Raw genomic sequence first — 23,793 nt, forward strand, 5'->3', positions numbered from 1 at the left:
ACAAGAAGATATATTTTTTTAATGTGTGTGTGTGTGTGTGTGTGTGTGTGTTGCTAGGAATTTAATCCAGGGCCTTTGGCATACTACATAAGCACTCTACCACTGAGATGCATTCTAAAACTTTTCATGATTTTAAAAGGCAGCCTAATTATGATTTTGCATACACTATTTGGCCTTCAAAAGTAGAATGAGAGTTCTGTCATTTGATACAACATACATAAACCCAAAGGACATTATACCAAATGAAATAAGCCAAGCACAGAAAAACAAATACATAATGGCCTTACTTACATGTAGAATTTAGTAAAGTTGAAAGAAACATTACCAGGAGTGGGGTGAAAGTTAGAGAATGGGTAGCTGCTGAACAAAGGGAATAAAATTTCGTATGGGAGAAATAGGTTTTGAGAGCTATTGTATCACAGGGTGACTCTGGTAAATATAAAGTGTATTTCAATATAACATACATGCATTTCAAGTATTTCAACATAAAAAAACCCGACTGGCAAGTGAGATGACAGATGTTAGTTAGCTTCACTTAGTAATACCACATTATATTTATATATTACATATATGTGTGTGTCAAAATGTCACACTGTACTTTATATATATATGTTTATTATTTGTCAACTAATAAATTAAAAAGAAATTAGAAAAACGTGGAGGTACAAGTATAATGAGGTTAAGAGGAAGCAGAAGCAGAGAATGGCATGTTAATATTTAAAGTGGGTTGACGAGGTGACATTGGAGAATAATGGTGCTTTCCATCAAGCACTATGACCTAAGTTTGAGCCAGGGACCTGCATGCTTGAAACGAGAAAACAAATTCCCACATGTTGGCCTCTGATCTCCCTCATTCACAGACATGCACAGACTAAATAAATAATTATGTGTAGTAGAAATTTACTTAAAAATGCATTGAGAGGGGTTGGGGATTTAGCTCAGTGGTAGAGTGCTTGCCTAGCAAGCACAAGGCCCTGGGTTCGGTCCTCAGCTCTGGAAAAAAAATGCATTGAGAGTCCAAAATATTTGGCTTGAGTACTCATTGGCAACAAAACTGGATTCCTTGGTTTACCTTTTAGTGCTGCATTTGACGACAGAGTCTTCTTTTGTTTTCCACCTGATATCTGCTTATCGTCTCCACCTCTCATATTATTCTCTCTCTTTCCATGATCATTTTCAGTATAAGCTCCGGTGTTGTTGGAAATGCTGTCAGCACCAGAAGGTCTGAGAGCATTATTAACTGAAGAGGGCATATGAGCATTTTCAGAGATGGGAGCACTCTCGGAACTACCACTTGGAGTACTATCAGGAGTTGATGATTTTTGAGTTCCATCAGAGGTGACTGAATCATGACTAATTCTGGAAGGGTCTGAAGCACTAGTAATGGTGTCAGCACAAAAAGCAGTGTTTGAGGTAGACGTGCTAGGGGCATGATCAGAGGAGCTAGTGATTTTGTCAGTAGTGTTACTGTCTGGAAGACTGTCAGCAATGGTTTTTGGAGTATCGTCAATAGTGCAAGTATTCAGAGAGCAAGTGTTTGAAGTGTTATTGTCAGTGTCAGTGTGAGTGCCTGGAGCAGTATCCACAGTGTAAGCACAAAGAGTACTAGAAGTACTGGGCATGTCAATGGCTTTGTTCGGAAGCAAAGGAGTGTCATTGAACATGGAGCTAGTCTTATGTTCACCAAATTGGCGATCTCTCAGTTTCTTCTTTGAATAGTCTCCCATTTTAACAGTCCTTTCATCAAATTGGTTATGATTTACTCTTCCATGAGGATAGGTTTCTAAAAAAGATAATGTGACAATGTTCAGTAATTATAATAATCATATTCTCTTAAGTTCTTTCTTCCACTTAACCATCAAAAGAACACTGATAAATCATGCTTTACTTAAAAATATTTTTTACTTTGCTTCAATCCAAATACTTGATATTTATGTATATGTTCTATATATATGTATTTATGATATACTGATAGGTATGGAAAATATGAGCAAATAAGTATTTTCCTAGATAGTAACTTCACTTTCAAATCCTAAGGTCTTATGATTGTGATGACAATCCTCCAGTGACTTTTTTTTAAAAGATTTATTTATTTATTTATTATGTATACAATATTCTGCCTGCATGTGTCCCTGCAGGCCAGAAGAGGGCACCAGATCTCATTACAAGTGGTTGTGAGCCACCATGTGGTTGCTGGGAATTGAACTCAGGATCTCTGGAAGAGCAGTCGGTGCTCTTAACCACTGAGCCAGCTCTCCAGCCCCTCCAGTGACTTTGACTTTTATATTCCCAATAGATAGCATTAATAGTCAATATTTTTATGATTTTCTAATATGATTTTATAGATCAGTCAGGAAAAGTACGTACCACAAATTACATGCTATATAGAAGCAAAAGAAATATTTATAAAATACAGTTCAATGAGTAGTTTACCTGAGACATAAACTTTAGGCATTATAAGCATTTTGCCTATGGACTATCATCAGCCCTAAGATATATGCATGATATACAATCATTCATGAAATGTTATTATCCTCTACTTTATCCAACTTTAATAACTGTCTAAATCTGTTTGCTTTTAACAAACTGAAAATGTTTCCTATTTTTTCCACTTTTATAAAATTTTCTGTTTCAAATGGCACATATTCATTGTGTTGTAGTGATGGGTTTCATAAAAACATTTTAATACAACTATATCATGAACTTTGCCCATATTTACCCCCTTACCTTCCCATTTCTTTCCCTTCCTACTCCTGCTCTTCCCTAGTTTTTGAGAAGTCCTTCTTTTTATCCTCCTCCTCTTCCTTCTCTACCTCTGCCTCCTCCTCTTCTTGAGACAAAAATCGCATGTATCCTAGGCAGGCTTCAAACTCCAGGAGAGGATGACCTTGAACTTCTGATCCTCCTTCCACCTCCAGAATGCTGACACTCTAGGTATGTACCACCATGTCTAGTTTTATGTGGCACTGGAGATGAAACCCAAGGCTTTGTGCATGCTAGGCAAAGCACTCTACTAACTGAACAATATTCTCAATTCCCAGCCAGTATCACTTCCACTTCCATGTCACATCTATATTTGTATCTCAATGACAATGGTTTGCATTTAAGTAAAGTGTATACCGGGCCTAGGGAGATGGCGCAATGGTTAAGAGCACTGGGTGCTCTTCCAGAGGATTTGGATTCAATTCCCAGCCCCGACACAGCAGCTAACAACTGTCTGTTAATTCCAGTCCCAGGGGATCTGATGCCCTCTACTGGTTTCCATAGGCACTGCACACAAATGGTGCAGAGGCATACATTCAAGCAAACATTCTGTACAAATAAAAACAAATAAAATCTCAAAAGAAGAAAAGCGTATACTACCAAGATGCTCCTGGTATATAAATGTTGCTGGTGCTGGTAGTAGTGGTGGTGGAGGTAGTGGTGCGGGTGGTGGCATCTGCTGTGGAACAGGGTCTTGGATGTAAGTGACTGGAAATTCCCCTTGAACTGGGGGATACACCAGTTGAGAGGCCTGTGGGTATGTGAACTGTGCTGGTGTTATGAAGGGCGGCAGTGGTTGCACAGGAGCAGGCAGGGGCATGGGATAATCTGGTGTCGGAGGCACAATGATCATTTTTTGAATTCCATTTTCTTCCACCACCTAAAACAGAAGACAGAATCATACGTACATATTAAAATTCATAGAAATCATTATGCTTTAGATTTATATCATATCCTGTTAATCTGGAAATCTAAAACATCAAGGACCAATAATCAAGATCAGTCTTCTTTTTCCCCATGTATCTTGATTTCTTTTGAGACAGGGTTTCACTATGGAGTCTTTGGAACTCACTCTGTAGCCCAGGCTGGCCTCAAACTCAGAGATCCACCTGCCTCTGCCTCCTGAGTACTGGGATTAAAAGTGTGTGTCACCATGGTTGGCTTTTTTTTTTAAAGAGGTAATTTCTGACACATTTCTAAACCTTAAAGTGAACCATATAATTTAAAACTACCCTTCCTAACCCTTACTTCCTCAATGCTTCACAACTGGAGACTACTGTGAACTTCTTAAGAACACTTCAAAAACTTCTTGTTTTCCTTCTTTTTATTGTACCAAAGCAGCATTCTTATTCTGTATTTTACCTTCCTTTTTATTTAGTAATATACCTTTGAAGACTTTTCTGCATAGGTTTATAAATCAGCCCCCCCCCTTTTGAGACAGAGTCTAACTATGTAGCTCTGGTTGTCCTGGAACTCATTCTGTAAACCGGGCTAGCCTTGAACTCACGGAGATCCACCTGCCTCTGCCTCTCACCAGTGCTGGGATTAAAGGCGTGCACCACCACACCCAGCTCTATTTCCCCAATAGGCGCTGGTCTGTTTTCAAACCTCTTTGTGATTGTAAACAGCACTGTAAGGAATATTATATATATAATATATATTAATCATATATATATATATGATTAATATATCATTCCAAAGTTGTAAAAATGTGCCTATCTGATAAATTAAAGAATTTACTTATTAAAGAATTTAAAGTGAAATTGCTGAGTGCAGGCACAAGTGCATGCATCTTTTCATTACGTATTTTCTTACTAATAATTTTGTTTAGAATTACTGTGCATTATACTGACTTGTTTGGCATGTTCTGCATCTACACTGCTATGCAATATACACAACCAAATAAGCTATGAAGGCGGATAACAACACATCTTCTCAATTCTATATTTTCAAAGCCATTGAATATTTTCTTAATCTCAGTAGGAGTGTTATCTGCCTGCTCATTTTAGGTACAAAATAAATATTTGAGGAATTTCTTAAAAGCTTTCTTAGGTCTTTAAGAATGAAACACTACTGAGTTGAAAATACTATGTGATTTTAAGGACTAAAGATTTTACATTATCGGAAACCATTACTGTAAAAATTATAATGGTACTTAAGGTGGATTAACAAACTTTACAAAGCACTGGAAGTTTATTAAATATTACACAATAGAAATTCAGTAAACAATTAGGTATCATTTATGAGGCGATCTAAGGGAGGTTTGGTTAAAGTCAATCACTTGAAATAACTACAGTTAAAGGTTTACTTAAAAGCAAAATTTAACGAAATGACAACAGCTATGTAAATACATATTTCTGAAAATCTATTATCATACCGTGACATAGTAAAAATGTTAAATGATAATATAGAGCTAGACACCAAACAAAAACCACATTAGCATACCTGAGATCCGTAACCAGGCGGAAGGTATATTGGTGGAAAACTACCGGTTGGTGCTATCAGAGGTACATCTGCAGGTCCTAAGAGAATTATTAAAGAATTTTAAACAAAGTCCATTACAGAATCCAGTTAACTTTGCAGAGTGAAAATCAGCACTGAGCTTCAACAATAGCCAATGTTGTATATTCACAAAGCCCATTGCCAAAGTATAGATGAATCACTGGAAATTCATTTCAACCAATGGAATATAATTAGGGGATATATAATGAATACTGGGTAAAACATATAAAAATATTGGCCAGTTCACTGTGAATGAAAATGAACTATCAGCTTTCTGCTAGTGTTCTTTCACTTACCATGACTATACTGCCTAAAGTTTTACTGAGTCATAAAATAATTTCTTGCAGTGATATGACCTAATACAAACGAAAGGAAATTTTATTTCAGGATGTCCTTCCAATAATATTAAAACAAATATATACACATATATGTATGTAACAACAATTAATGAAAAAAGAGGCCTGTAAGAGAGCAAGGAGGGCTATACGGAATAGTTTGGAGGGAGAAAAGGGTAGGGGGGAATGACGTAATTGTATTATAATCTCAAAATAAAAGAAATAATTTAAAAAGTGAAACAGGGGTCTGGGGAGATGGTTCAGTGGTTAAGAACACCGCCTGATCTTCGAGAGGACCTGGGTTTGATTCCCAGCTCCCACATGGTGGCTCACAACCATTTGTTAACTCCAGTTCCAGGGTATCTGATGCCCTCTTCTGGCCTCCATGAGCACTGCACACACATGGTGCACAGATGCACATGCAGGTAAAACACTCATACACATAAAATAAAAATAAATATATCTTCAAAAAATAAAAAGATGAACAGTTTTTAGGAAATAGCCTACTATAAAGAAGGGCTTAGAATTATTCCTGCAATGATGCACTTTTATATCACATATTATATGATATGCAAATGTACGTATCAACTATAAGTTACAGTACAGATACTTATATGTCATCATTCTTTGGGTTATTTCTAATTATTATAATTAGTATTAAGTTATAAGAATATATGGGTTTTTAAGGTCCTAGAATGGTAATTTGTGAGTTCATGATGAATATTACATACCAATCATTTAAAATATATTGTTAGATGATATTTTCAGAAGTTCTGGAGACCTCACAGGTGCAGAGACAAAAAGCCCAACAAGATAAAAACAGAAATTCTTACACTTTCAAAATCAGACTGACCAATCAGAACTTCACCGTAGTCACTTGAGATTTCTTAGATAAACATTTAGACTCTTCTTTTAAAAATGATTTAGTTTTATTTGATGTACATGAGTGTTTGTCTGCACGTATGTATGTGGACCATGTGTTTGCCTGGTGCCTGCAGAGTCCAGAAAAAGTTGTTGGATCTACTGGAATTGGAGTTACAAATGGTTGTGGGCTGCCTTGTGGGCTACTAGGAAATAAACCTGGGTCCTCTGCAAGAGCAAACAGATTTCTTTAAGTCCTTAGCAAGAGTATAACTTCCTATGAACCTCACTCCAAATGGTAAATCTCAAGAAAGAAAATGGGTGCTATGAAATTTACTGCTACTATCCATATGTGAACCCCCACAAATGGCATGAAATAACACTAAATAACTTTCCTTTAAAAGAATTCTCATTCTCCTTCAGGGGTGATTCTTTCTCTGAGAATTTTCTTGCTGTGTTTCTGTCTTTGCAGCATATTTTCTTTTTTTCTTTTTTTGATAATTTCACATATGTATACTGTATCTTGGTCATACATATCCTTCCCTCCAGCTCTTCTCACCCTTCCAACATATCCCCCATTTCCTTTTACATCCTCTTATTTTTAAAACATATAACCCATTAAGTCCAGTTAGTGCTGCTAGTGTGTGTGTGTGTGTGTGTGTGTGTGTGTGTGTGTGTGTGTGTGTGTGTGAGTTCAGCCACCGAGGCATGGGCAATCTACCAATGGAGACCCTTCCACCAAGAGAAGTGACCCTCACTCAACAGCCGTCAACTACCATTAGCTCCTCAGCTAGGGGTGAATCGGGAAGCTGGAATTTAACTCTCCTTATCTTGTGGTGATCTTACGCAATAACCACAGCTGCTGAGTTCATGTGCAACAGCCATGTCACGTCCAGAGGCCAGCCTTTCACAGCAGTCCTCTCCATCCTCTGGCTCTTGTGTTCTTTCTGATCCCACTTCCAAGATTTCCCTCAGCCTTTTTTTTTTTTTTTGGCATGTATGTGTGTGTGTGTATGCGTGTGTATGCGTGTGTGTGTATGTGTGTGTGTGTGTGTGTGTGTGTGTGTGTGCATGCGTGTGTGTTGATATAGATGCTCTATCTACTGTGGAACATTCACAGTTGCTAATTCTCAGCATTTTGAAGAGTTCTGAGTCTCTCATTAACCATTACCCTCTGCAGTAAGAAGCTTCTATGGCTAGGGTTGAGAGCAGCACAAGTCTGTCACTCCTTGGAGCTAGAGCATTTAGTGTATTCATTTTAATATTTCCTTGTCTGGTCTGGTCTGGTAAATACTTTTACCCTGGTGCCTTTGGCTCACCACTGTTGTTTTTGATAAACTTTGGTGGCTAGAAGAGTACTGTTTTCTTGCCTCTTTTGGCCTTTTTTCAGTCTGGTGATTATGGTAGTCAGCAAAATAGGCTTGGGCTGTTTTTGGTGAGATCCAATGGCTTCTGAGCTATGACTCTGAATTAGTATTACTTATCAAGGAGTTCATTTGTGTCCCTTGTGGAAAGGCTTACTTCTTGTTTGCAACTGGAAGACTCTGGCCAAAGCTATTCTTTGGTGGGAACTGAAGGCAGTGGAAAGGAGGAAAGTCCACTGTAAGTCAACAAGGCTGAGGAGCCATTCTCACTGAGCCTGAGGTGCGGCTGGCAGCTTGTCCAGAATGAACCCACATGTACTGTGAGGAGGACTCCTTCTTCTGCCCCTCCGCTCACTTTCCCTGTCCCAGTGTTTGCTGCTGCTTTGCAAAAGGGGAGGCAGTAAGCTGGCTGTTATCTTCTCCAGGACTATGGGTCCTCTCCTCTCCCTCACAACCGTTTTATGGTCAATCTTGGTCTGCGAGATTTCCTTTCAAGGCTAATCTAGCCTGACTAACTGAATGGGCTTGGTTCTGGACTGAAACTGTTCTCCTTCTACCAGTCAGACGGTTATTTTCAGAGAAGGCCCCAGCTTAGAACATGCCTCAGACAGGACAGTACAGCCAAACTGGATCTCATCTCGGACTACAGGGGAAGTCCACTGCCCTCAAGAAATACCTTCCAGATGAACACCGCAACTCTCGTCAGACCCACCGCCTGTATCTGACTGAGCCCTGGGATGTGGTTTCAAAACTGGCCTAAATTGATCCCCATTCTTAAAAAAGAACAAAAAATCCTTATTTTCTTTTGTAACAAAATTTAGCCCTTATACCCACTCCCAGATCAAGAATGCTTGTCACCTCATGGCATATTGAGCTATAACTACATCCTACAGTTAGATCTATTTTGTTCCAATTTATGAAAAGACTCTGAGGTCCCTTATATCCAAGTCTCTATGGCTGTGTCACATGATCTTCAGCTGTGAGAGAGATATCCTATGTGCCTTAGTAGATTCTCCCACACTATTCCATGACCTCTAAACTTAGTCCTGGGTGATAGCCTTGCTAAGTCTTCATTTGTGAGCACTCAAGGCTCTGCTCAGTCTATGCTTAGTTAGGTCAGGGTTATGGTGTGGTGCCTGATTTGTAGCTCCACTGGTCCTACCAGGCCACTGAGTTAGAAACTGGGGTGGGGGAAGGATTTGCCAAGACTGTATCTTGTCTGTCTATTAGAGGGAGTTTTGAAAAGGGTCATTATCAAACTTAATAACTATAACACTTTGTGAGAGATAACACAGAGATGCTCCCAAGAACCCTTCTCGCTTCCAATCTAGGCTAGTTGAAACCGTGTGGAAGTATACTAATTTGGCTACAGGGCAGAAAGCCAAGCCATCCTGGCTGTACACTTTACAAGGCAAATCTCTCCAGATAGTAGATAAAAGCTTAAAGGAATCCTAAGCTCTTGTTTCACTTTATTAGACAGGGCCTTCAAGATCTTGGCCATAAGGGGACCTAGGGAGCCAAGGATGCATACTAGAAGAGTAAAGAGAGAAGGAGCGAGGTCACTACATGGCTGCCACAATTGTCTATTTCCTGCTCATGTCGGGAAACCCTAGAGCTCTATTTGGTAGCCACGCTGTTCTGTCACAAGGAACTGGCTCATTTATGGGCCACAGGATTCTTTCCTGTTATTGCAGTTGTTAGCAAGGACACTTGAGCCAGTAGTGCTAAAAGTTACCAGGCTATAAGCTCCCCCAGGACATGTCCATCTACACAGCATAGGCCAACGGGAAGCAAGAAAGTGCCTCTTTTCCTTGTGAGGGAAGGCCAGTTTCCACCCAAAGAACCCATCCTCAGATCAAAGCTTAAAAAGGACAACTGCCCATGATTTTGTGAGAGAACAAGAGCATGACTGAGGGGCAACCTCCATTCCAGCCTCATCTCCTCCTGTCATTAAATTCCAGTTTGAATAGCCCCTTCTTCCTGTGACTAGCAGTTTTAATTTCCTGTAGTCAGCTTCTCAAAATTCACACCACTAACACCATTCCTGCACATTTGAGTTTAACCATGATTATTACTTGTCCAACCTGACCTCAGCCCCTTCCCCAGCTCTGATAAAACCGTAGCCCGTAAGATGATGAGAGATCTTCTTAGGTTTATTTCAAAACAAACCTGTCCACACAGCTGTGGATCTACCTCCTCAGAGCCAGGATCTTCTTGCATCCCAGGGAGCAGTTGACAGTGGTAGTTGCTCCTGGGCTCGATCCTGGGGACTCCTTGGCTTTCACCCCATTCCACTTCACTCCTTTATTTCAGCCTTGCCCTCAGATCACAAAGATGGTTGCCAACTTTGTAGGTATACGGGGTCCTGGTCAGGACATTACTCCCTGCTAGACACCCCAAACCATCTGCAGGATTTAGCCCCTCTCTGACCCCCTCTGGGCACTGGGTAACCCATTGGGCTGGATCTCTCTCTCTGTCTCTCTCTGTCTCTCTCTGTCTGTCTCTCTTTGTCTGTCTGTCTGTCTCTCTCCTTCTCTTCCTCCCTCCCTCCTTCCTCTGTCTCCTCTCTCTCCCCTCTCCTCTCCTTTTCTCCCCTCTCTTTTTCTTTCCTCTTCCTCCTCCTCCCCTCTCTCTATCACCTCCTCTCACATTCCCTGCTTTAGCAGCTCTGGCACTGTGGAGGTGTCCCGATCTGTATGTGTACTGTTGAGTGACCTGCTCTGTTTGCTTCTCTCTCAAGGTGACTAAGAGATCACCTGGGGTACTGCCCAGATTTGGCTTCTCCAGGAGATGTCCCACAGGTAAGTGACATCTTGAAAGGGACACTGGTCTGGGGTCTTCAGAACATCCTGGGCTCTTCTCACCACCATGAGTTTCCAATTTTTCCCCAAATACCTTCAACATCCCCTTTGAGGTGTTTTTTGTCTAACCTCTCTAAATTGAGTCTTGGGAGTAAAATCTGACCCAGTAAATGGCTTGGCACCAATATAAATTGGACAATGAATGGCACATCTGAGTTGGCAAACTCTCAAGGACCTTGATCACTTTAGGACTAGAACCAGAAAGTGTCAGGAAGCTCTCTATGTACAAGATTTCTGCCTCCTTGATGGCTTTTCCTGTGTCGATCCTGTTCTCCTACCCTAATTCTCCTCTGGAAAGAGACTACTCATTTCATTCTGCCTTGGAGACTCTACCCTTAGAGCTGCTGCTGATTGCCCCTCCCAAAAACCGTCTCCCATCCGGTGCCTCAACCTGCTGCTCTTGAGCCCAGAGCCTCGCTCACTGAGCATTGGCACAAGGTAACAAAGTGGAGAATACTTCTGTTGTCCAACTCCTCTACACTCCTCTCCCAACTACAAGAGCATACTTGCTGTTACTGAAAGACCAACCCGAGATTCCACATTTCATACCCCAATTCATTTGTTCCTTCTAGGACATAGCTCTTATGCACTCATTTTTCATCTTATCCCACTGTCCATTTCCTTTACTAGGAAGGGACTTGCTTCATAAACTTGGATTTACCATAAGTCTCTCTTGGCTATCGAATTATCCTCAATTTATCCTCTTGTGCTAGATTGCACCCGAGGGTGACTCTCTCCCATCCCTCAATCCTGTTTTTGTCTCTAAAGTCAACCTGTTATATAAGACACAAGCCACCTGACAACTGTTCAACACCATCATCTGGTGCTCATTTCCCTCAGACATCCTTTTGATTTTTAACAATTCTGAAGTACCCATTTTCCCCTGCCAGGCTGCAGGGACTTAAACCCATCACCTCTTACTTCCCTGTGAATATCTCCATGCCCACAAACTCGCCCAACAACAACATGCCCATCCTCACTGTTTGAAAGCCCAATGTTCCTACCACCTCCTACAAGACTTTTGACTTAGTTCCCATCCACTCACGTATCCCCCAACCTTCTACTATTTTATCTCAGATCCCCCAGACATCAAATCCCTTTTCAATGCTGGATTCAAAGCTGCCTCCTTCACCATTATCCTCTAGCCAAATCTTGGAACTTTCTCCTTTCATTTGAACTGACCCTGAGTATAACTTCTCCCAATGACTTACCTGAACTGTACTCCTCAGGGATTCTGAGATAGCTCCTACCACTTTGGAGAAGTTCTTCAAAGGTACTCGGTCTGTCTTCTCTCTTCTTTCTCCTCCCTCTCTTCTGTTGTTCCCTTTTGTCCTCCCAAGTATCCCCCTCTTTCCTCAGCATTCTACTCAACGACATAGTAGACCTGCTGTGGACGCAATTCCTTTTAGACTTACGTCTCAGAGGCTACTCGCAGCTGTAGTCCTCCAATGTTGTGAGTCTCTCTCAACCTTTTTATGCTTCATCTAAAGATGATCTCATGGTCACCTGGTTTCCTCTCCAGACACGCATAAAGGTTTTATCATCCTGAAACAGGCCCTCAGGAATTCCTGCCCTTGGGCTCCCCAACCCCTCCTGACCTTTCTCTACCTTTACCTCTACAGAGCTCGTAACCAGGCCTTAGTTCTTCTAGCCCAACCAGTGGGAGACTTGCTCCGACGTGCTGACTATTTCTCTAAACAAATTGAACTATATATCAAAGCTGGCCCCTTATGCCACAAAGTTCTAGAAACTGCCATTCTGCTCATCCCTAGAGTCTTCAAAGTTACCTTCCTTCAACTGTTGTTTTCTCTTCCCACCACTGTGCAACTTGAGTAGCCATCTTTTACTCTCCTCCACTTCCTCTCAGATCTACTAAGGCCAACCTTTGAGAACCCTACTAGTATTTTAATAATTTAGTACTCTCTTACTCAACTGAAAAACCTTTCTTTCCTCCAAGAGAGTCACTCCTACTTTCCAGGCCAAACACTTTCCCCTCTGAAATGTCCTTAGTACACATGTTCATCTCACCCCTTTTATGAAAGAATACTTACAGGATCTCTGTAAACAGTGTAACATCTGCCAAAGGGTCTCTCCATAAGCTACTATTAGGCCCCCATCTTTCTCAACTCATCTACTTATGGTGCAACTCAGGTCTCCCATAAGACACACAATTACTTCCTGGTAGTAGTTGTAGTTGACACTTTCACAGATTGGGTGGAGGCTTTCCCCACTTCTAACAAATGTACCTCCATTGTGGCCTTTAGGCTACTAAGCGAAATAATTTCTCACTTAAGGGTACAGGCCTTCCATTTAATTTGACAATGGCTTTGAATTTGTTCATCAAATAACTCAATGGACCATCTGTGCTCTAAACATTTCCAGAAGTTTCTACATTCCTTATTATACTCAGTCCTCTGGGAAAGGAGAGAGAGTGAATGGCATCTTCAAAACAATCTAGCCTGCTTCTCTCTCCAACTACATAAGGACTTGATTTCTTTCCTGCCCCTAGCATTCCTCAAACTTCCTGAGGTTCCTTATAACCCTCTCATTCTCAGTCCTTCTGAGTTAATGTATAGGCACTCCCTTTTGCCCACACATCCTTGTAATCTGAACCCATCAAAAGACTCTCCTACTTCAGTGAGTAACTCTCTATTTTAGTTTCTTAAGACCCTTCTATAGTCCTTTACTAATTCCTATGCTCCCACTCCTATCTCTACCCCACTAGACTACCCCTTGCTCCTCTCCTTATACCTTGAGGTCTTGCTTTGATTCTTGCTTCAGTGAACCCTCTAAAGCCCACATGGGAGAGCCCACATAGGCTCATTTTAACCACCTCTACCACACCCAAACTTCAAGGTTGCTCCAATTGACACCACTTTTCCTTCATAAGGAAGGTCACCTCTGACCCTGGGGACCTGAATATACTAGTTACTAAATAATCTTCCACTTGCACAGGACCTACCTTGATGTGCTTCATCTGCATCCTAGAGAATATGGACTAATGCATCCTCCCCAGTCTACCACCCAACTCTGCCCCTACTCTTTCTTCTTTCCCTCCCTCTAAGATAGGGGTCTGGGCCCTCACCTGTTACCTAAACCAGACTGTCTCACTAGCAATCTCCTGAAGTCCTTTAATGATGCTATCCACTCTTCTTGTTAGGTCTGCCTTCACTTGCCTCATGTAGCCAAGGCTTTCCTGACTCCTATCACTGCCTAGCTCTCTTCAGAAGCAGAACTTTACCATGCCTGACAGGACATTGACGAATCTGAGTACACACATGGGATGACTGGAATGGAGGCAAAGATTTCTGCAAATAGGCCCACCGTAATTAGTTTCCAGAGATTTACCTGCCTATAACTTCCTCAGTGTCTCTTTATTGGCAGTAATAAAAAGGCCTTTGCCTGACATACTAAGGCTCCCTATGCAACTCCTGACCACGACCCCCCATTTCCTTGGTTGTTGGAAGCTTACAACCTGATCTTTGAAACCTTACTCTAACCCACTGTTGCCTCCACTCACTACATTAACATACCTCTCCTTGCTCAATCTGAAGAACTCCTTAGAACAACTGAATCACTCACCATTGATCAGTCAGAAACCAAAACCCAGATCTGTTGAGTGCCAGGGAAGATTTGCTTTCTGATCCTTTCCTTATGTCTTACATTTCCCACTGTCTAGTCCTCTTCTATCATTTCCTCCCGCCAATACATCTATACTTGTTATTAAATTCATATGCATAATTTCTCTGAAATCCTGCCTTAAAAAATATTTTCAACTTAACCTTGGAGGTGTCCCCTCCAGACTGCCCTGCCACCACTATGCAGCCTGTCACTAGCCTTTGGACACTCCATCTCTCTCTGGCACACTAACTCTTAACACCAAATGTGGACACTCAGGGAAGCTCTTCCAGATATCCTGCTTTGACCTTTCACTGCCTGGCATACACCACTGGAATCTTTGGGATTTGTAGCTCCCAGGCATACATGTGTCTTCCTGTTATTTGTACAAGGGTATGCACTCTTACCTTCCTCTGCCCCACAGTCTAACTCTTCCTTCCTGACACACAAATCCCAATCCATATCTTGACCCCTGTTAGGACATACTGGACTGTGAAGAAGATCCTCCTCCTGGTAACCTTGGGGGCTTTGATGAAAGTGGGTATAGGGACCACCATCCTGTGAGTAACCTTTGACCAGTTAACCTTTCTTTTCAAACAAATATTAGAGTCTCAAAGATGTACATTAGCTTCTGGCAATCTAAGACCAGATCTGTATGTTCCCTAGCTGCTGTTTCCATGCATGATCGCACTATCCTGGAGGCTACCCACAGGGGTGTATGTGCACTTCTGAACGAACAGTGCTACTTCTTTATCGGTAAGTCAGCTGTCCTAGAGATAGAGCACAAAGTTTAAGGGAAAGAGCCACTGCCTTTCTGCAGGACCCCAACTCGTATTTGGCATCTTCATTGTCCTGGCTGCTTCCTTTTGTTGCCTCTTTCATCCTGATCATCTTGTGGCATCTCTGCCTCCCTTTTTTAATAACCTCTTCCAGAAGTTTTGGTTCACAGGATCACTTTAATTTCTCCTAGCAGAGTAAACTCACATCTCAAAGCTGTCCTCTTCTTTCAGATTCTTATTTCTAGGACCACCACCCCTCCCTAGCAGGAAGACTTGGCTGCCCTGTCTTCCTACTGAGCCTAAATTGAGTGACAAGGTTCATGATCATCTTGTCTTGAAAGCAGTCCCATTTCTTCTGTGCTGATGCTGTTAACTGAGGAATGAAGGTACCCAGGTTCCTTTGCCCCTACAACATCTGAGTCCACAGAACACAGGGTGATTGTGATGGTGTATGTCAAGACCATGTCTTTTCTTTGAATACAGTTGCAATGGACTAATTCTGTTCTACCTGACTATCAGGGAACAACTACAGGAGTTTCCTTCTGTTGGCATTTAAGGACAACCCGAGATTCCACCCACCACACTTATTAACCCTCTCCTTCCAGGATCTTATCCATATGCACTCATTTTTTGTCTTACCCTTCAGTCTCTTTTGCTTACCAGGGAGGAACTTACTCCATAAGCTTGGAGCCTGTCAAATTGTCCTCTCATGCTAGGCTGTGGCTGATGAACTTCATTCATTCCTTGACCCTAACTGTGACTCCTAGGGTGACACCATTGTATGAGACATAAAGTTGTACAGTATTACCCAATATCACCATCTGTCTCGCATCTCCCACAATAACCATTCTGAATATACTTTGATAGCTCAATACCCATTCTCCTCCTTGAGGCTATGGGTATCAACCCCATCATCTTTTATTTCCTTGTTTTTGTGAGTACATTTCTGAGAACTCCCTCCAAAGTAAGCTTATCCTTACAGTCTGGAAACCCTACTAATTGTGAGCCCATCCACCTCGTAGTCCTCAACACTTAGTCCTTCTTTTCTCAAATACTCCTGGTCACCACTTCACAGTCTTGGACTTCCAGGGTTCTTTCTTCACCATTGCCTTCCACCTGTGACATTTTGCCTGACTCCTGACTCAAATTTCTTTCAACAACTTATCTCGACTGTCCTCTCCCAAGGATTCTTAATGTCCACTACTTTGGACAAAGTTTGCCAAAACCCCTTTCCTCCCCACCAGCACCCTTCTTCAAGACATAGAAAGCCTGATCCTGTACTTACTCTCCTATTAATTGTCTCCAGAAATCCATAGCCTACTCAATTTCCTAGCCAACCTTCAGTATCAAGTCTCTAGAAAGAAGGTTCAGCTGATCCAATCCCAGATCCTCCCATTTGGGTGTGAAAATCACCCCCATATGCCACACAATTTCTGCTTCTTGGAAGGAGGACATTAGCCCAACCCATTTATCTAATACTAAGAAGGATCTTCTTTTATTTTTAGGTCTCATAAGATACTGCCAGTTGTGTCCCCATCATTGCTATTATCTCAGAACCCTCTTATACTACATCAAATGGTGATTTCAAGGGTCACTTGATTTCTAATGTAGAAATACATAAAGCCTCTACAATCCTGAAGCTGAATCTTCCTGGACCTCCTGCTTTGGGGCTACCAACTTATTCCACCTTTTCCACCTTTACCTCTTCAGTACGTGCAACCAGGTCTGAGTTCTTCTAGCCCAACAGCTGTAATTAGCTCCAACCTGTAGCCTATTTCTGTAAACAAACTGATGACACATGTCACCTGGCGCCTTCTGTCTCTAACTTCAGGCAAGTTCTGTTCTCCACAGCCTTCAAACTATCACTCATCAGTCTGTTTTTTCCTGTCGTCTCCTCTAGTTCCTGCTTTGCCTTGAGTCTAATCACATCAGCTTGCTCTACCCTGCAGCCTCTGGACAGCCCTGCCCTCCAGTATCCATGACACTCTGTTCCCAGCTACAAACAACACCCTTTCTGTGACCCACACGTACCTCATGATTACTTCAAGACAGGAGATGAGACCCTTAAGGTTTTTCACCAGCTCAATACCACTCCCATTCCTGGGACCCTGGATAAGTTGATTGAGGGTAGCACCCTCAAGGACCCCCCTTGTTGGGTTCCCATTGTTGAGTGGTATCATGAGACTCTCAACTGCTTCCATTCTTAGTGAGTGGAGGAGGCAAGCTTCCTCCTTCCTTAGACCATTCCTCAGCAGGCAGAGCTCACTGTACTCACCAGGGTCCTACCCTCAGCCTGGAATGCTGCAGTCATCCTCTATCCTGACTCTGTATGTACCTACAGCATCATTCAATCCATCTCCTAGATTTGGAGAGAATCGTGTTTCCTTACACCAAAGGCCACCACTGTCATCAATGAGAGGCGTTCCCCCTCCTCCTCAAAGCATCCATATTGCCTCAAAGGGATGCTATCATCCACTGCAAAGGCCATAAGACAGACAAAGGCTCTGTCACCCTGGGGAACTGAATGGCCCATCTCTGGGTTGTCCTAGCAGTCTAGGGCCGGGATATTCCACACTATCTCTTTCTTTTGCACACATAACTTTTCTCCTCTCCCCCACCTCACTCCATCACACAGGCAGAAATTCAACCAGAGCTTGAATTTCAGGAGCCCTACTGGTACCTGACCAAAAGAACCGCCTGGTATGCCTCAGCTGCATCCCAGAGGGCAAGGAGGGCTGATGGCATCCTCTCTGATCCACTTCCTAATCTGTCCATCCTCTTACTTCCCTCCCTCCCCCTCAGACAGGGGTCCTTACTTCCATACTTCAACCAGACTGTCTTACTACCCACCAATCCCGTGAAATCCCCTAACTCCTCCCTGTTCTCCTCATGTTGGGATTATGTTCACCTTTCCTGGTAGCAGATCGGGCTTTCCTGCCTCATATCTGCTTGGCTTTCCTCAACAGGGGAACTGCACCACGCCCAGTAGAAAAGCCCTGAAATCGATTTTTATGTGCATGGGATGGCTGGAGTTGAGGCAAAGACTTCTGCAATCAGGCTACTATAATTAATTTCCAGAGATTGTTTTACCTGCCTACAACCCCCTCAACATCTCTTCAGGAGGCCATACCAAAGGCCCTTTGCCTGGCCTGCCAAGTCACCCTTGGTGGTCTCTACTTCTCTCTCTACAAACTGAAAAGTGGGCCTCTGTGCTCTACACGCGGTGAATGTATGGGCGGAGGACAGCACAAGGCTGGTAATCAGGAGAGCAATCTTGCCACTAGAGAGCAAGCCCCTTCACTCACTGGCCTTCATTACTCCCTTTGGTGAGATATCTGGGTGATTTAATGATCTACACACTCTGTCATCTACATGACTTCTGTCAAAAAGCCCTTTGCCTGGTCTTGCATTTCCTTTCTCCACAGCCTTGGCTCCTCTCTGTGCAACTACAAGTTAACTACACTTCCCCCTCTACCACACCAACACACCTTTCTCTTCAGTCTGGTGTACTCCTTAGACTAATTGAATTGTCCACTTTTTGGCAACCAGAGACCAAAGCCTTGGCTTCCAGCGAAGAGGTCACCATCCTGAGTTCTCTTCTCCATGTCCTACTTTTCACACCCCTAGTCCCCCTCTGTCCCTCTCCAACTCCATCTCCACCTGATATTTGATTCTTACAATTTCTCTGAGATCCTGAAATTCTAAAATTCAGTACCTTCAACTTAACCTTGGAGGAGTCCCCTTCAGACTGTCATGCGACCTCTATGCAGCCTGTCATAGCCCTAGCCTTTGGACACTCCATCTCTCTCTGGCACACTCTAACACCAAACTGCGAACACCCAGGGAAGCTCTCCCGGATATTCTGCTTTAACCTTTCCCCTGCCTGGCATACACTATGGACCTCTTCTGGATTTGTGGCTCCTGGACTTGCGTGTGCCTCATGAAGAATTGGACATTCCTGTAACCCCACAATCTCACTCTTCTCTTCTGATGTACACACCCCAATCTGGATCTTGACCTCTGTCAGGACACACCTGGCTGTGCAGATGATCCTCTCCCTAGCAACCTTGGGAGTCACAAGGTCTTGAGCAACCTCTCAGGAACAAGTCAAAGGTATTCTCCTTCAGGCCTGACTGATGGCCTTCTGCAGGAAGCAGAGCAAAAGTAATACCACCCAATCTTCCTTTGTGGCCATACGGCCTGAATTAAGAAAGAGATCAAGAGTATGACTTGGAAGCCACTCCACTCCAGCCCCTTCCTCACTATAAACCTTACTCCAGCTTGAATGCCCCCTCTTCCTGTGATTGCATCCAGCTTGAACAGCCTTTCTGTGGTCAGCAGTTTCAACTTCCCATAGTCAATTTTCTCAAATCAACACCATTAATATTATTCCTGCAATGCTAGTTCAAGCATGACTACTCCCTGCTACAAGCTGACCTCACTCCTTTCTTCAGCTTTGATAGAAATTCTAACCTGTAAGCAAAGCTTGCTCTCTTCCTTCCTCTAATGAGAGCCCTTCTCAGGTTTATGTAGACACAGACCTCTCCCTACCACTGTGCGTTTGCCGCTTGTTTTGCTTTTCTTCTCCCTCTTTCTTCCTGGACTATGAGGAGATCAGTAAGGAAAGAGGGAGCTCTCTCCTTAAGGACTGATGAGGCTCTGTGGTGGTTTGAATGAGAATGTCCCCATAGGCTTATATATTTGAATGTTTGGTTCCCAGTTGGTGGACTATCAGGAATGAATCAGGAATGATTAGGAGGTGTGGTCCTGGAGTAGGTGTGGCATTGTTGAGGAGGTGTATTGCTGGGTGGGCTTTGAGGTTTCAAAAGCTCAAGCCAAGCCCAGTCTCTCTCTGCCTGCAATTTTTGGGGATGTAAGTTCCTGGTTACTCCTCCACTGTTATGCCTGCCTACCTGCTGCCATGCTCCCCACCATGATGGTCAAGGACTCACTCTTTGAAAGTGTAAGCAAGCCTCAAATTAAATTAAACTTCTTTTATAAGTTGCCTTGGTCATGGTGTCTCTTCACAGTAATAGACTAAGATAGACCCTAGGGATGTAGAGAATTTTGTATTCTCCACCTTTATGGATGAGCCTTTAGCAGCTCCAGAACTGGCAGAGATGAAAATAATTCATTATCAATAATGTGAAATTTTGTGTCTTTTGGCTTTAGAGACAGGGTCTCTCTACATAGTCCTGGTTGTCCTGGAACTCACTTTGTAGACCAGGCTGGCCTCAAACTCACCAAAATCCTCGTGCCTCTGCCTCCCAAGTTCTGAGACTAAAGGTATGAGAGCCACCATTGCCTGGCTGAAATTTTGTGTCTTGATTACCTTCTCAGGCTTGACATTTTGGGCTCAGGTTCTCCTCACTGATGTTAATGGCAAGCCTGCTTTATAACCTTTTAAACTTGTATGATAGGCAAACAACTTTTCACTCATTTTTTTCCTGGTCCTACCCAGCTACTCCCTCCCCTTCCTAGGCAGGGACATAATGTTTAAACTTCAGATCCAATTAAGTCTCCAGAGGCTCTATGGCTTTCTTAACACTGCGTCTCCTGTCCTGGTTGCTGTTTGGGGCCTCAAAGGTCCTCCATATATTCTCCAAAGTAGATGCTTACATCATACAAAAGTTCCACCCAAAGTCTGCAATACCTCCATTCTTGAATACTCCCTTAACAGCCACTCTTATTAGATTTGTCCTTAAGAATCGTAACAGCTTTTCTGGAATGTTCCAATATCTTTAAAGACCAAAGTAGGGAAAGACTTATAGGCTCTCATTGATAAATTCTGTGCTACTGGGCTACTTACTACCCTTGTAACTGTTCATGCTATACCCATGTCTGGGCAGTAGAGAAGTCAAATGGGTACTACAGAACAGCCCAAGATTTGAGGACTATAAATGAGGCTGTGGTTCTGATCCATGCCATGGTTTCAAATCCTCACATTCCCATAGAACAGACACCCTCTACTATCTTCTGGTTCCCAGTGTTAGACTTTAAGGACGCCTTCCTTTGTACTGCTATCTATCCAAACTCAGCTCCTGTTTACATTCTGATCCATGCCATGGTTTCAAATCCTCACATTCCCATAGAACAGACACCCTCTACTATCTTCTGGTTCAAAGTGTTAGACTTTAAGGATGCCTTCCTTTGTACTGCTATCTATCCAAACTCTCAGCTCCTGTTTACATTAGAATGGCAGGATCCCTCCACCCAACTTCCTCGACAGTCTTACCTCAGGACTTTTGGGATAGCACTATCTTTCAGGTCTCTACAGAGACCTTTCCTCTTTGAATTTTCTCCCAAGGAGTAACCTCCTTTAGTATGTGGATATTAATCTGTAACTCAGATAAATCCAGTTCAGATCCAAACACTGTCCTAACTCTTCAAAAACTGTCTTCACATGGCTAGAAGGCTTCTCTTTGAAAGGCCCAGACCTTGGCCTTACACTAACAGCACAAGCAGTCTTCCTAGTTACCGAAACCATCTTGTTTTAACTATGGGCACTCCAGCCACAGAACAGCTAAGGATCTTCTTAGAAATGGTAGGATTTTACAGAATCTGGATTTCCCAGTTTGATCTGATAGCTAAACCTCTCTATGAAGACTTGAGGGAACCAGAGGAAGATCAATTAGATTGGACCCCTGAAATGACATGAACCCTAGACCTCCTAAAGCAGACACTTACCTCCTACCCAGCATTAGCTCTGACAGTTCTTACCAAAACATCTTTTCTTTGCATACGCATGAACAAAATGGAGTAGCAGTGGGAATTTCAACAAAGGCTTTGGGGTCTCTTGGTGCCCAACTGCTCATCTTTCCAAGCCTGGTGGCATAGAGCTACTGCCTTTACCTCAGGGCATTGGCACCAATGGCTCTCTTAGTTTGGAAGACCTCTCAATTAACCCTGTGGCAGAGCATGATGATTCACAGGCCAAACTAGAGCCTTGAAAAATCTCAACTCAAGAGTTTTCCACTGGGGATCAGACAGAACCAGCAAGCACCAGATTGTTCTATTATAAACTGCAGCGCTTACTGTAAAAACAGTGGCAAAAAATCCTAATCCATTACTCCCCCCCCCCCCCCCGCCCAAATAGCCATTAACCGCAAGCCTGACAAGCTTCTCCAGCAAACCTGTGTGGAAATAACTGACTTTCTCTACAGTGCTAGACTGGATCTACAGGACTCCTCTCTCTCTCATCTGGAAGATACCTGGTTCAAGTACAGCGGTAGTTTTATGGAGGCAGGACAAAAAGCTTTCAGGGTATGTAGTAGTGAGTCTTACAGAAGTCACAGAATCTGGGCCCCTTCCAGATAATTCCAGAACTAATGGCCTTCACTAAGGCTCTCCAGCTGGGAGCAGAGAGGAGATAACTTTTACGCAGATTTTGCCTATGCTTTCCATGTGATCAACACTCACGAGGGACCTGAAGAGAAAGGGGCCTCCTCACTGCTCAGAATACCCCCACTAAACATGCCCCTAAGACTTTGGTCCTACTTGAAGCCATCTGGCTTCCAACCTTGCTGAGGGATGTCTTTCTGTACTGTTGTGAATATATGCTGTTCCCATTGGTTAGTAAATAAAGCTGTTTTGGCCTATGGCAAGAAAGCTTACAGTCAGTTGGGAAATTCAAGCAGAGAGACAGAGAGAAGAAAGGGTGGAGGGAGCGAGACGCCAGCCACCACCCAAGGGGCAGCAAAACACCAGCAGACTGGTAATGCCAAGGCAATGTAGCAACTCATAGATTAATAGAAATGGGTTAAGTTATAAGAGCTAGCTAGCAAGAAGCTTGAGCCATAGGCCATCCAGTTCATAATTAATATAAGCTTCTGAGTGATTATTTTATAAGTGGCTATGGGTCACAGGTGAGAAAGTTTTGTCCCAACCGCAGGCTGGGTGGGACACAGGAAATCTTCCAACTACACAACCCAGCTGACCTTTATACATGGCAAGGCCCATCAAAAAGACCATTATCTACATAGTGAGACCCTGTCTAAAAAAAAAGAACACCCTGACATTTCTTAGGGAAACCATTGAGCAGAAGAACAGGCTTAACAGGCAGCACACCTTCCACTCCAGGTTGCTTTAGTTCCCAATCCTATTCTCTCACATCCAACAACATGCCCCCAGGAGATCCAAGAGACTTTAGGTCAGGGCTTTACAAACACTCCAGACAGAGTTCCAAGCCCACCTCCAAACTTTTACTTGCTGGATCCCTCTGATGAAAGATCTTTGAGAATTTTCATATATATATGCTAAAAGCCTTTATTTTCCAATTGAGGCTCTGTTCACAGACATAGCAACACCTTGGTATCTGTTTCTAAAGCTTGTCTTTCTTGTTGTCAGGCCAATACTGAAGGTTCCTGACTCCTCCCCTTTTATACACTGTCCAGCATAGAAGAACTATGTCTGGGGTGGGGATTGGTGAATATATTTTGCTTGCATGTCCCCATGCAAGAGATTCAAATATCTACTAGTTAGTTGTGTCTTTTCACCAAATGGCTAGAAACATTTCCCATTGAAACAGACAGGGCTTTAGTGGTAGCCGCTGTCCTCATAGAGCACATCATTCTTTGCTTTGGGTTCTCCCAGTCTCTACAATCCGATAAAGGCTCAGTTTTCATTTCCAATAGGACTCAGAGTGGGCGGGGAGGTGGAGAGTATCTGGGAGAAGTTTGGGGAGGAAAAAATGTGATCAGAATACATTGCT

General features: G+C 42.9%; 1 protein-coding gene across 1 annotated transcript in view; it reads right to left on the reverse strand.

The window, feature by feature from the left end:
- The window catches only part of LOC131898954 (fibronectin type III domain containing protein 3C1-like), a 54,464-nt gene that overhangs the window by 24,226 nt on the left and 6,445 nt on the right, over nucleotides 1-23,793 (reverse strand). Inside the window, exons 4-6 of the mRNA XM_059250258.1 lie at nucleotides 5,209-5,285; nucleotides 3,364-3,643; nucleotides 1,073-1,783 (exon numbers count right to left, since the gene is read on the reverse strand). Coding sequence (XP_059106241.1) covers nucleotides 1,073-1,783; nucleotides 3,364-3,643; nucleotides 5,209-5,285 — 1,068 coding nt within the window. The remainder of the gene's footprint in view (nucleotides 1-1,072; nucleotides 1,784-3,363; nucleotides 3,644-5,208; nucleotides 5,286-23,793) is intronic.

This window comes from Peromyscus eremicus, chromosome X (genome assembly GCF_949786415.1).
Source record: "Peromyscus eremicus chromosome X, PerEre_H2_v1, whole genome shotgun sequence".
Classification (NCBI taxonomy): Eukaryota; Metazoa; Chordata; class Mammalia; order Rodentia; family Cricetidae; genus Peromyscus; species Peromyscus eremicus.